This window comes from Montipora capricornis, chromosome 4 (genome assembly GCF_036669925.1).
Source record: "Montipora capricornis isolate CH-2021 chromosome 4, ASM3666992v2, whole genome shotgun sequence".
Taxonomy (NCBI): Eukaryota; Metazoa; Cnidaria; class Anthozoa; order Scleractinia; family Acroporidae; genus Montipora; species Montipora capricornis.
In genome coordinates, this window is record NC_090886.1 from 54,091,290 (window position 1) to 54,103,789 (window position 12,500).

At 38.0% G+C, this 12,500-nt stretch overlaps 2 protein-coding genes across 3 annotated transcripts in view; one reads left to right on the plus strand and one right to left on the minus strand.

Annotated features, from left to right (window-relative positions):
• The window catches only part of LOC138047482 (malate synthase-like), a 10,384-nt gene extending 1,328 nt beyond the window's left edge, over positions 1-9,056 (minus strand). Inside the window, exons 1-8 of one of the 2 annotated variants that reach the window (XM_068894353.1) lie at positions 8,920-9,056; positions 8,267-8,325; positions 6,948-7,052; positions 6,388-6,801; positions 4,429-4,698; positions 2,823-3,001; positions 706-951; positions 167-328 (exon numbers count right to left, since the gene is read on the minus strand). In XM_068894353.1, coding sequence (XP_068750454.1) covers positions 167-328; positions 706-951; positions 2,823-3,001; positions 4,429-4,698; positions 6,388-6,801; positions 6,948-7,052; positions 8,267-8,282 — 1,392 coding nt within the window. In that variant the 5' untranslated portion in view covers positions 8,283-8,325; positions 8,920-9,056. The remainder of the gene's footprint in view (positions 1-166; positions 329-705; positions 952-2,822; positions 3,002-4,428; positions 4,699-6,387; positions 6,802-6,947; positions 7,053-8,266; positions 8,326-8,919) is intronic. The other variant, XM_068894354.1, reaches the window with a different exon arrangement.
• A 547-nt stretch (positions 9,057-9,603) lies between these two features.
• LOC138047484 (isocitrate lyase-like) overlaps positions 9,604-12,500 on the plus strand; it is a 4,706-nt gene continuing 1,809 nt past the window's right edge. The window contains exons 1-2 of the mRNA XM_068894357.1: positions 9,604-9,912; positions 12,169-12,461. Coding sequence (XP_068750458.1) covers positions 9,732-9,912; positions 12,169-12,461 — 474 coding nt within the window. The 5' untranslated portion in view covers positions 9,604-9,731. The remainder of the gene's footprint in view (positions 9,913-12,168; positions 12,462-12,500) is intronic.

Sequence of the window (12,500 nt, forward strand, 5' to 3'; positions counted from 1 at the left end):
ACTGTTGTCAATATTATCATTAGTCCGGTGTTGTGGCCTGGCTCAAGTACAGCAAATTCAAAATATACTTATGCACAAGAGGTGATATAAAGGGCAGTTGCTATATCATAAGCCTATATTATTGAATCCATTAATATGAGCATTAAAATTTAAGTCACTTAAATACCAAAAGCCAGCTGTTGAGATACTGCAGGGCGACATCGATGTTAACTCTCACTCCTTCTTCTGTAATTTTACCATCTGGTACAGAGACAGAAAGGATTTCTTCAACCTTCACATTAACCTCCTCTCGCAGGCGGTGCTTTTGATGACTTGCGCCACGCAAACCCTGCAATAACAAGGTAAACAAGAGTCAGGTCCAATATTCAGTTATGCAAAGAATGAGATAATGATCATTTCCCTTTAAGGGAACTTCTTTCACCTGTAACCCACAAAATAATGTCTCCTTGATCCTCGGACATCCCCCACTCTCTTGATAACTAACGATAACAAAGTATCCATAAAGAGAGAAGACTAACAGGTTATACACTGGGTTTGCTTTTCTCTACATTTTCTTGGAAATTAAAAATGCACGTTTTAACCTCCTCCCATTTACTGCACCCACCAACATTCCACCTCTGCCTCCCCTCAAAGGGCATCAATGTTATTCTTTAACTTTCACAAGAACCTACACAAGATTTTTCCTTACTTTGTTCATCGTCATACCTTCATAAAGATATCCTTTGCAAAAGACACAAGATCAGGGTGGGCAACCCAGGTTCCATCAAAACCATCGGCCACTTCTCTTTCCTTATCCTGACGAACCTTCTCAAAGGCCACCTTGTTCACATTCTCATCTTTTCGGCTTGGAATGAATGCTGCCATTCCACCCATTGCGTGAGCACCACGCTGATGACACACTTGAACAAGGCGCTCTGTATAAGCTCTCATGAATGGTACAGTCATTGTCACCTACATACAGGTACGCAAGATAAGCAAAAAGTTGACTTTTTAATTAAAATAAAAATAATTTGAAAAACCTTTTTCGAATACAGTAGCATTTAAAGTTTTAGAGGACAAACGGAGCAACTCATTCAAAGGTAAAAGTGGCAAAAGAAGCAACCGATTTATGACGAGTTGGGTCAATTGCTTAAGCAGCAGAATATTATGTGAGAGGTCACAGACCATTGGACACTCAGGGCATTAACAGGGGCACTGCCGTGCTAAATTTGCTGTTTTTAGGTCAAAATTCAAGGGTAAGATTATTAGTACTTAAGCTCATGTGTACATGTACAACAATCCTGACAACCCACTGACAAGATATGATGGTTGACGGTTTACTGATTTTTATTAAATCACATCGCAGTAAAATACTGAATTGCGTAATTATTTGCAAGCTATGAATATACAAATATAAATGTAATGGCTTAAAATTATATTAAAAATTTCTCATTCATCTCAAACTTGAGTTGGTTACAGCCACACACTTCACGAAAAATGAATTAGCAAAATGCTTTGTCTTGGCTGCTGGTACATTGTACGTTCTTTGGTGCCTGAAATTATAATGAGGGCTGTAGACTTCAGGAATTAGGTGATATAGTTTACTGTCCTGATTCGCTGATTGATCTAAATAACGACATTGTAATGTCTTTGTGGTGTTCCCTGATAGAGGGCAAACAGGCACGCTCTAACGCTTCCCTGTACGGCATTTACTGCACAAAGAACTATTCATGTTTAATTTTTGGAGACTTTCTGAGGACACCATCTCCAAACTTTTTTCAGGTTACAATCCATTTCCATCCTCTCCATCCATGGATGCAAATAACAAAGAATAGCTTCAGTGCACTACAGTTGTTACTGGCAACAAAACTACACCATTATTATTATTATTTTGGTCTTGATTGATGCAAAGACGTATTTTGGTGTTTCAAAGTTTGACTGAAATAGCGTGACACTTAACATAACCGAGAAGAAAGTGCTGACTTTGTCATGACATTTGCAAATGATTAGACTTCCAATGCTTCTCAGATTTATAAGGACTATAAATCATAGGCCTCGTCTTGCAACCCTTTCCACAAATCAATAGTGTTGGTCATTTAAGAACCCACTCACTGTCCATGAAAAGTAGTGGACTTGTTCCCAGGTGTTGAGGTGTGCTGTTGTTCTGGACAGGGGCATTGTTCACTTTCCCAGTTAATGATTACTTGCTGCTTGTTATGGATTAATGATTGCAAACTTTATAACAAGCAGTTAGGCCAAATTTCTACAAACAGCATTATAAAATATTAGTCCTAAAAAGTCCTGCAGGGAGTGACTAACAGTTATCTTCACTTCACTTCAGAATACTTATGGAAAGCCAAGACGTTAACTACATGACTTCAGAAGCTAAAGGCCGGTTTTCATGGTACAATGTCTCAGCCTGTCCGCGTCGGAGCGCAAATCTTGCGTGTATTTTGACAGCTGATTAACGACCGGTTCACGGAAATGAAAATCGGTCCAATTCAAAAAAATCTGTTGCACTGCAACAGATTTTTTGAAGTCGGGCCGACACTCTGAGAGAAACCGCCATGTCAATCAAAGGGTATGTGAGTAGGTAAGCGCATAAATACTTAAAAAATTAAAGCGTTCAAAATGGCTGATACTAAAAGGGCAACCGGAAGATCTTTTGATGAAAAATTACAAGTTTTACACATTTTACTCGGTACGATTTACCAGCAGGACAAAACCAGCCGACAAATCCTACTGTGTAAAGTGGCCTTAAACATCTTCATCCTCTAGAGCATGTTGCTATCTATGCAAGTATCCATTTCGACAAAGGCATATCACTGTTTACTGATACATACCATCTTACGATCTGGTAAAACACTATCGGGCTTCCTTGAAAACCTTTTGATTGCTGAAAATATATAATCCCATCTGCCAGCATTCATTCCACAGCAGTGTTCCCTGATCTCATAGAGCATCTCCTCCATGTTAACTCCAGCAAGCAGTGTTTCCAACATAACAGTCGCACGAATGGTCCCTGCAAACGACAGAGGAAAGATAAAAATAAAGATAAAGCAACATCTTCTGTTCGCTCAGATACATTTGAGCTATTTGACACACTAGTAATCTGAATGGCCTAGTGCCCCTTGCTTGCCAAAATTTCCTAATGATACAATGTCCAAGTTAATAAAGTTTATGTCAAAATCAGTTAATTAAGGATGGTGCCTACTATTGTTATTGCACATATGTTCTGGCACCTCAAGATACTCAGATTTCCTATGGGTGGTGCTTATTAATACATGGATATTTCTGTGCGGTTCAAAACTATGCAGAGAAAGCAGAACTTAGCAAGTGCTCTTGCTATCCAAAATAAAAATTGGGGTTAACCATGCATTTTTCAGAGATACTTAAGCTTCAATTTGGAAAAGAATGCGATACATTGCTTTGTATTTGATATATTTTTACAAATATTGCTGATTAATTATCTTCGAAAAATGTGTGGTTAGCCCCAATTTTCTTTTTGGATTTCAATAACACTTGTTAAGATCTGCTTTTACCCCATATTCAGTAAACCGTGCAAAAATAACTTTGAATTAGTTATTGATTCACTCATTAAGTTGATGTCCAAATGTGCTTACAATATTATTGGTCATAGTCTCTTTGAAACATAATTTTTACTTTTTTGTGAAAGGGTTAAAATTGGGCAAAAAAAAGGCTTTAATTTCCACTTTATTTATTCTCCGGAATTGTCCCAAATAATTATATTGTGTTGATAAAATATTGTGTTGACTTAAAAACCTTTTATTGAAAATTCACTTTTTCTATTTGTAACTTTGAAAGATGGGAAAAGTGATCATAGTTTAACCCATTGACTCCTGGGGTTCCCCACTGACAGGTAAAATAGTCTGGCATTAGACATCTGGCGGCCGGTTTAGGTCGGTTTGGGTGTTAAAGGGTTAATCCATGACCGAGCAATGAGGGCGAATGGGTTTGATACCAGGTTGAAGTCACAAATTACTTTGCATCGCTGTTTCAAAAAAAACTATAATCTCAATACAAAGCAGCCTAGCTATGATGTCAACCTCAACCAGGTATTAAAACCATTCCTCGTCCTTGAGCAGTCGTTGATCAAATTCATTACAACCTGTAAACTTTCCACTTTTTAGGAGCCTCTAAAAGAGTGATGTTGATGGAGAGAGTTTAGCAAACCAAAAAATTAGTGGCAGACAAGTGCAGAAAATTGTTGAGCGGAAAGAGGATTTTGAGGTGATAGACAGTTTAAACCTAAACACAACAGAGCTGCATCCTATACCAGTCCAATGACTCATGTGGGATGCAAAGAGCTGCATCATATTCAACAAATTCTTTGCGTAGGATGCAAATAGCTGTGTCATACATGTACAAGTGTCTGACCAACTGACCAATATCATTCCGGTTTTAGCTATGGTTTTTAAATAGTCTCACCTTGTGGCACTTTCAAGTAATCTTGAGCAGACTTAAACACGTCATTCCAGAGCCTTGTTTCCAAGTGAGTCTCCATTTTAGGGAGGTAGTAGTACGGTGCTGAACCTTGAGCAAGTCTAATGTGGACATTATGGAAAAAGTACAGACCAAAGTCCACTAGTGCACCGGCCATGGGCTCTCCGTCACAAAGGATATGTTTCTCATCAAGATGCCAACCTCGCACACGCACTAACAGACAGGCTGTCTTATCCTTTAAACGACGCTCAGATCCTATCATGAATTTGAATATAACACACTCTGCATTAACTTGAAAAAATTTTTGATCACCAGTCTGAAATACAATTCGAGCACCAAAAATGACAACATTTGTTGTCTTTTATGCAACAATAAAATTCTTTGGGGAGTCAAGCTTTACAGTTGTTGTAGGTTTCTTCATTGAGTTAAAGGGCCAGCAATGTTTATAGATCTCAAATTGACTACAGACATCTTTTTTTTTTTGGGATCTGTACATGTACTGTATACTGTAATTACTTGTGTAAGTCGACCTTTTATGACCTAAAAATCAGCCCAAAGATTTGCTCTCGATTTACACTAGACTGATACAGATCATATAGCTGGTTTGGTAGCACTAGAACTACCAGATAATTTAGCATAACAATTGCCGATAAAAATCTGCATGAAAACCGACTTTACAAAACATTATGTACCGGTAAGTCCCGATTGTATTTCTGTTTGATGAGCTTGGCTGGACATTTTGTTGTCAACAGGAAAATTTGGAGTTGTTGAATACAAACCTCTGGACATGACTCTTAGACTATAGTTGTATCTGAAACTTTGTAGGTTGAGCATTTTGTAGTAGAATGAACTGATGTTTGATCAAACAAGCTCAGTAGCTTAGTAACCTGGCAAATGTTTTCCAAGATGGCAATTAGTTATTTATCAAGCCATTTTTCGAGACTCTTTTGGTGTTCTCTTTATCTACCAAATCCCCTTTCTTTATCAATGTTCAGAGGAAGGTTAGTTTAAAATAGGAAGATCAATTTTCACATACAACTAGAAAAAAACTTCTCAAGTAAACTGAAATACTTGTGTCCTTGCATGTCATGTTACAAAGGCTAATAAAATTAATTTACAGTGTTTCTTTTTTGTCCACTGCAACTGCAAAAGAATTCTCACACATATGACATTAACTTTTAGGAACAATTGACTATCGATCTGAATTTCAGCTTTTTAGCCAGAAATCGCTTTTTATGCATTGAAAATTGGGGGTTGACTTATACATGAGTTTGACTCATACACAAGTAAATACAGTAGTTTCCAAAAGACTTTAGGCCAAACACAAGTTGCAAAAGGCACCAGTATGGTGGTCCAGATGTTCAAACCCTGATTAAGCTAATCCCAGATAAGTGCCAACAATTCAATTGCATATTATTTACTAAATAAAGAAAACCTTTCTATGAAATTTTAGGTCTGCAGTTTTTATATTATTTTGGCTTTTCTACCTTCAGCCTTGACTTTGTTTCATTGTTAACCCTTTCACCCCTAAAGCAGGGTTTTCATTAAGTTTTAAAGTAGAAGGGACCTTGTGATAGAGTGAGCGGGCACCCCAATATATAGTCTGGCTTTTGATCTTGAGACCTCCTTTGAGAAATGGCGGGTATTGTACTCAGTGTAGACAGGTGCTACATTGTAGTACCTGTGTCCCGGCTTCTAATAAAACCCCTGCCTGAAGAGGCCCCTGTTGACGAGTAAAATCGTCTGACGTTAGACAGAGTAAAATCTACAAGTGTCAGTCTTGGGAGGGGGAGGGTTAAAGCATTTAAGCAGGCAAAATTAAAACTTGGTTGCCATTTAAATAGGTGAAGATTTAACTGGTAGTTTGCTGTTTAAACAACTAAGCCCAGTTCTTTATAAATTTTAAATTCACAGTTTCATATAAACACACAACATGGTGCTTACCATCTGGATTTACCAAACTAATGGTCTTCCTGTTCGCATCCAAAAGGTTCATTTGCCCCTCAACGATATTTCTCCACGAAGGAGTGAGAGAATCTTCGAAATCAGCCATGTACATGTCAGCACCACTATTTAAGGCATTGATAACCATCTTACGATCAGTTGGCCCAGTGATCTCCACATGTCGCATTTGTAAGTCATGAGGAACAGCTGCTACTTTCCAGTCTTTTTCATGATGAGCTTCAGGGTAAGTAATGACCAGCCCGGCGTTGATAGCCTCTTGAGTTTCAATCCGTTTCTTAAGCAACTTTTTCCTCTGGTAGTTAAAACTACGGTGCAAGTCTGCCAAAAACTCAAGTGCTTCATGCGACAAAATCTGTCTGTACTCTGGTTTAACTTCTCCAGTAATTTCAACTCCTATTAAGCAAAGTCCTAAATTTCAGCGACACTCATGAAGAAATTAGCTACGACACTAATGAGCACAACAATAATAATCATTTTGATAAGCATCACAATTGAAAGTGTTCTCAACTTCAACATGATTCCCATCTGGGAATACTAACCTCTTACTGGTTGAGCGTGAGGGCCATTCTGGGAAACATTGGTTAGAAGTCGTGGCAGTACAGACAGCACGAAGCGAGGTCTGTACAAAAACGACCTACAAGCAACTGCAAAAAGAGTTGAGACACTCACTGTTAATAACCGTACAATGCGTGTCATTCAAGTCAGCGTGTCTCCTACCCCCCTTCCCCCAAGCAAAGTCGTTTCCATCTCCACTTAGCATTCAAACTTACAGGGTATCAACATTGAAAAAGGGGGAGGGGGGAGGGAGGGGTGTTGGGACTTTTCTTATGAACTGAACGAGGGGTTTTAGGAAGGAGAGGTGGATTTTTGATTCAGTGTCTCAACCTTTTTGCAACTGTATGTAGGGCCAATATTTCCCAGTACGGTCCTGAGCAAGTGAGGTTAGTAAGTTGTTTATTATATGGCATTATTTCTTTGAGCGATAGGACACTTCTCTGCTTGGTGGATGTTCCGAACTTTGAACAGTAACCTGTTACACATAAAACTATATTCTGCTTGCCATAATTTGTGCTGTTGTTGTGAAAAAAATTAAATTCCACTTATTTAAAACTCTTTGTGTTTCGGACTGTAATGGTTCATACTGTAAAAAACAGCTGAAAACCAGCCAATTGGAGTGCTCCATTTAGCCTGAGAATTGCTTGCCATATTATAAAGGAAATTATTATAAACATCACAGTGTCGGCTAAACTCTCACTCATCAAGATAAACAGCTGCATTTACTCTCACCAAAAATATGACGCAAGAGCTTACACTTAACTTATTACTAGAAATAGGTAGTGCTCAGGCCCAGAGGGACACACAAGTTGGAGATCAAAATCAGGCACGCATCTGGATTTAAGCGTTCAAGTTGTGCCATAAAATAAAATAGGGTTAACATTTCTCTTCTTTGTCTGTTTTTCCATTGAAAACCACATTAATTGTGTTGTTTTAGTTTTTCAAAAATTCTTATTTCAAGCTGGCAGTGGATCCAGGATAAGAAACATTTCCTCTGAGATTGTGACATCTATGACATGCTTTGAACAATAACAGTTATTAGTAATAAGAATAATAATTGTCATGATGATGATGATGATGATGATGATGATGATAATCACAACAGTAATGATGCTGATTTATAAAGCATATTTTGGCTTCGTACAACAAATAGCAGAGTCGAATTTGGGACCTTTGGAGAAAAGTTTTGGATGCAGTTTTGGTGGGATTTGAACGCAGGCCATTCAGCTGCAAATCTGTCACCCAAACCACTAGACCTTGTGCTTCCTCCTTTTCAAAATATTATTCACTACCTTTTGCTTACCTTGTGGCCACTTCATTGTTGATGGGTTGCTTCTTTTCTAACTGGCTGGGACTATTCAACTGAAAAAAAAAAAAAAAAAACATGCCATCTCAACACATATAGTCAGCAATATTTTACAATGGAAGTAAACAACGATTATTATCCTTGGAAGCAGGATATTTCCAAGGAAACAGGAAATGCATCAGAGAGTTATAATTGCCTAGTCACTGGACAAAGTTCCTCAAAGTAAAAAGAAAACGTGACCTTTGCACCTGTATTCGCTTACTAGAATAGACGTATTAATAATTATCCGTTTGTTTTGATCTGTGGGAAGTTGGTTCGGTAAATCAATATCCCATTAGTTTTATAACGTAAGGGAATATTGACGTAAGTGAAATGCATGAATAACTATCGAACCACCACCAACAAGCACGCTAGCACTCATTTTTAAAAGCTTGTAGCTCAATATCGCGTTCATATTCGAAACACACTGATTTGGTATCTTTCTTTTTTAAAAAACATTAAGACGTTTAAATGGAGGCTACATGTAGGTCTGATCATTGACACGTTACATTTTCACATGTTTAATTAAATAACGAGATTGTCCAAGAGAACGAACACATAAAGCTGGAAGGCTATACTAAAAAGAGTCTTAAACCTAATGACACACTTACAGAAGGTTGTGACGCCCTTTGAAGGAGAAAGCCTCTGTTTAAATACGAGTTTTAACCCACAATGGAGGAGCTCGTTCTGCAAGGACGACTTTTGCCTCGTCTGAGTGCAGAACAAAGTCCACTGGAATCGATGTGGGTGTGTCGGAGGAGTGACGCAGCAGGATGAGGGGAGAGTCAGGGGGTGTGGGAGGGGAAAGAGAGCCACTATCGCATCAAAAACAGGATTCTTGTGAAATTAAGACACCTATTATTCCAATCATACTTGGAATGAATTTTTTTTCTTTATGACCTTGCAATTCCTACATTATATTGCCTCAAAGCGTCAAACGAGTGCGGGTGTTTGTTGAGGTTCAGTTACCAGTCTCATTTTGAGATGTAACTGGAACAAAATCATTGACTTAATTCTTCCATGGATATCTTTAAACACTAGTGTTGGACTTCTCGCAGAAATCTCATTAGGTCGTATTTTGTCCGAACATGTACGATCAAAACAAATATGCCATTGATGAGTTCGCACTTAGGACTCCAAGGTCTCGAGACAAAAAGCGTGCGTTTGTTCACTCAACCGAGCCATTAATTGTTGCTATGCACGAACCAATACAAAAGCTTCAAAAGAACAGTACATTGTCATTTGCACCAATGAAATATGTGCATTCCTGAAAGTTCAAAGTCCGTTTGCATACATTTCTTGACAGATTCTGTAAAAATCGTTCAGTCTACTTTTCATCAGTAGTTTTCCTTCGAAACTTCGTAGAAGAAAGAGCGAATCGAGTCAAGAGTTCAAAGTTTCAGGATCTTTGACCAAATCGACAATGTTTTCGAAACTCCAACGATTTGCAGGTATTAAGAGGAACTACAGCCGAGAGGATGTCGAAAGACTCCGAGGTTCGCTGAAAATCGAGTATACTCTAGCGAAGCGAGGATCCATAAAACTCTGGGAATACTTGACTCGTGGAGGAGAATCTTACATCAATGCTCTGGGAGCATTAACTGGTAAGGGATTTCGTTACTGTCTAATGAATTCACAGTGCTCTTGCCCTTTCTCTTTATTTTGACATCGTAAGTTTCATTTCACGTGAAAGACACTCGTTTCCCTAATATGGTGAGAGCTTCATTGACGCGCGCTAATTTGCTCGTGTTTAAAACTATCTTAGACTTCATTGATACGATCAATACAAAGGATTTAAGTGGATTCTTACATTTAAGAGGTTTTCTAGCAATTTTTTCACAAAAATAGAAATGGAGAATAAAAACTTTTAAAACGCCACGTCAACCACGAACAGTAAAATGACGTGGGAAATTTCACAAACCTATTTGGACTTTGGACCAAAAGACCGATGCTCTTCAGTGTACTTGGGCAATTCCACAATTTTCGGCTCGATTTCCGAGATACAATAAAGAACAATTAAAGCTACAGTAAACCCAGAAGCAAAGTCTATTTCGTCCAGGATAAAGTGAAGAGAGAATATCAAGCCCTGTTATCTTGTCTGGTTGAATTTTAAAAAGTTGATGTTGATCTTTTCAACATTCACGAGAGAAAGTGGGTGTGAAGAGGGGAGTATTCGAAATATGCAAATAAAACAGCCTTTCACCTATTTGCCACTTTCGTTATAAAATGAAGATATAAAATATGAGATAAAATTACCCAATAAATCTAAAGCAAGCCTTATCTAATTAAAGGGAAAGTACCGTCTAGAAAAAGTTTCTCCAAATTACTAAAACTTTTCCCCGGGAATTTGAAAATAATTGCCGTCTTGTCCAGTTCCCTGTGAAAATGTGACAAGAGCACTTTGAAGTTGCCTCTTTCATGATTTGGAGAGTGCCATCTTGGATATGACGTGTTTTATGACGTGTTATGACGTAGCAATAGTCAATAGCAATAGTCAATAGTCTTCGTTCCCTGATCACTTTCTGGATGTTGTGTGACCTTTCTGCTCAGAGAAATTCAAATGTAAGATGAACTATGGTAAATGGTCTTGTCATTCATTAGCTAGTAGGCCATAAGTGTGACAGAAACTCAAGTCACTTGATACTTGTAGAGTTTCTGGTCAATCAAACCAGGCGGAAAAAATCAGCCAGAGCAAATGTAAACAAGACAAAAACCTTTAACATGTGACATAAAAATATTCGACAAGCGTACCTTCTTTTCTTTGTCACTTTCTTTCTTCTGCGATAGCCGTCTTTATTTCTTCAGCAAATGAATTTGTTTCGGCGACGAAACTTTCAGATGTCGCTCAATACACATAGCAAGGCTTTTTCACAGCAACAATTAAATAAGAAAAACAGAAGATTCCACCGGAAAATGAAAATTTTAAGAAAAGTTGGCCTGTGAAAGTAAAACAGGGGTAGATTCCTCAAACCTGAAAACCTGACTGCTATATTGTCTGTTCGGGTCTGTCATTTTGCCAAAGAGGAATTCAAGCGGGATCTTCAGGTATATGAATATTGGTCTTTGTAAAATTCGCTTCATACTGGAATTTCAGTCAACCAGTCCAAAATATCATTATGTTGAAGCGAGAAAACCGAATCAAGGAATATATTGACGACTTTCACTGTTATGGGCTTTTCCAGGCAGTAAAATAAACAACTCGAAATGTAATTAAATTTTGTGAGCTTTATAGACACTACTGAAACGATTTACTCTTACCATTTGATGGAAATATATAAATCTATCATTTGGTTTGAAGTTGTAACAGGGATCTCATAGACAGATTAAACTTGATTTCCAGGCAAATGAGGAAATTTCACAGCAAATGAGCGCGGGATAGCACTGCAAGCTCTCTTTTGCTTCGTAAAACTCCTGCATATAACTAAACTCACATATAAAACCTTGTTTAATGACCACGAGGTAAATCTGTTCGGATGGTGGAGTCAATATTAATGCAATTTACCCTCTGGATTAAGATTCAAGTCTACAAAGTATCGCGCTCCTCGCCTGTGGTTTCCTTGTTAACATCAAGAACATCTAGTCTTCCGGAGAAATCCTTGACTATTGCTACGTTATAGCCTCGCTTACATACACAAAAACAATGATGGCGGATTTCAATTTAAAATTGCCCATTTTTGAAGCGTTATTGTTGGCTATTTAAACACAATATGCCCAAATGAGTGATCAAGTATGACAATACAGTTAAAGAACTTTCGATTCTGAGAAACTTTTTCTAAGCCGTACTTTCCCTTTAAGTTTGATAATATTAAATTTGTGATATTTCCTTTTACATATTTTCTGAATTATACTTGTGATTACAGGTGGCCAGGCAGTGCAGATGGCCAAAGCAGGCTTAAAAGCCATTTACCTTAGTGGCTGGCAAGTGGCTGGAGACAACAATCTTGCTTCACAGACTTATCCTGATCAGAGTTTGTACCCTTCAGATTCAGCCCCTAAATTGGTGGAGCGCATTAATAATGCTTTCATCAGGGCAGACCAGATTGCACACATGGAAGGAACAGATAATCACATTGATTACTTTCTGCCCATAGTTGCTGACTGTGAGGCTGGATTTGGAGGGCCATTGAATGCATTTGAATTAACCAAGTCTATGGTAATAATGAAAATAATAATAGTAATAACTTTGTTTAAT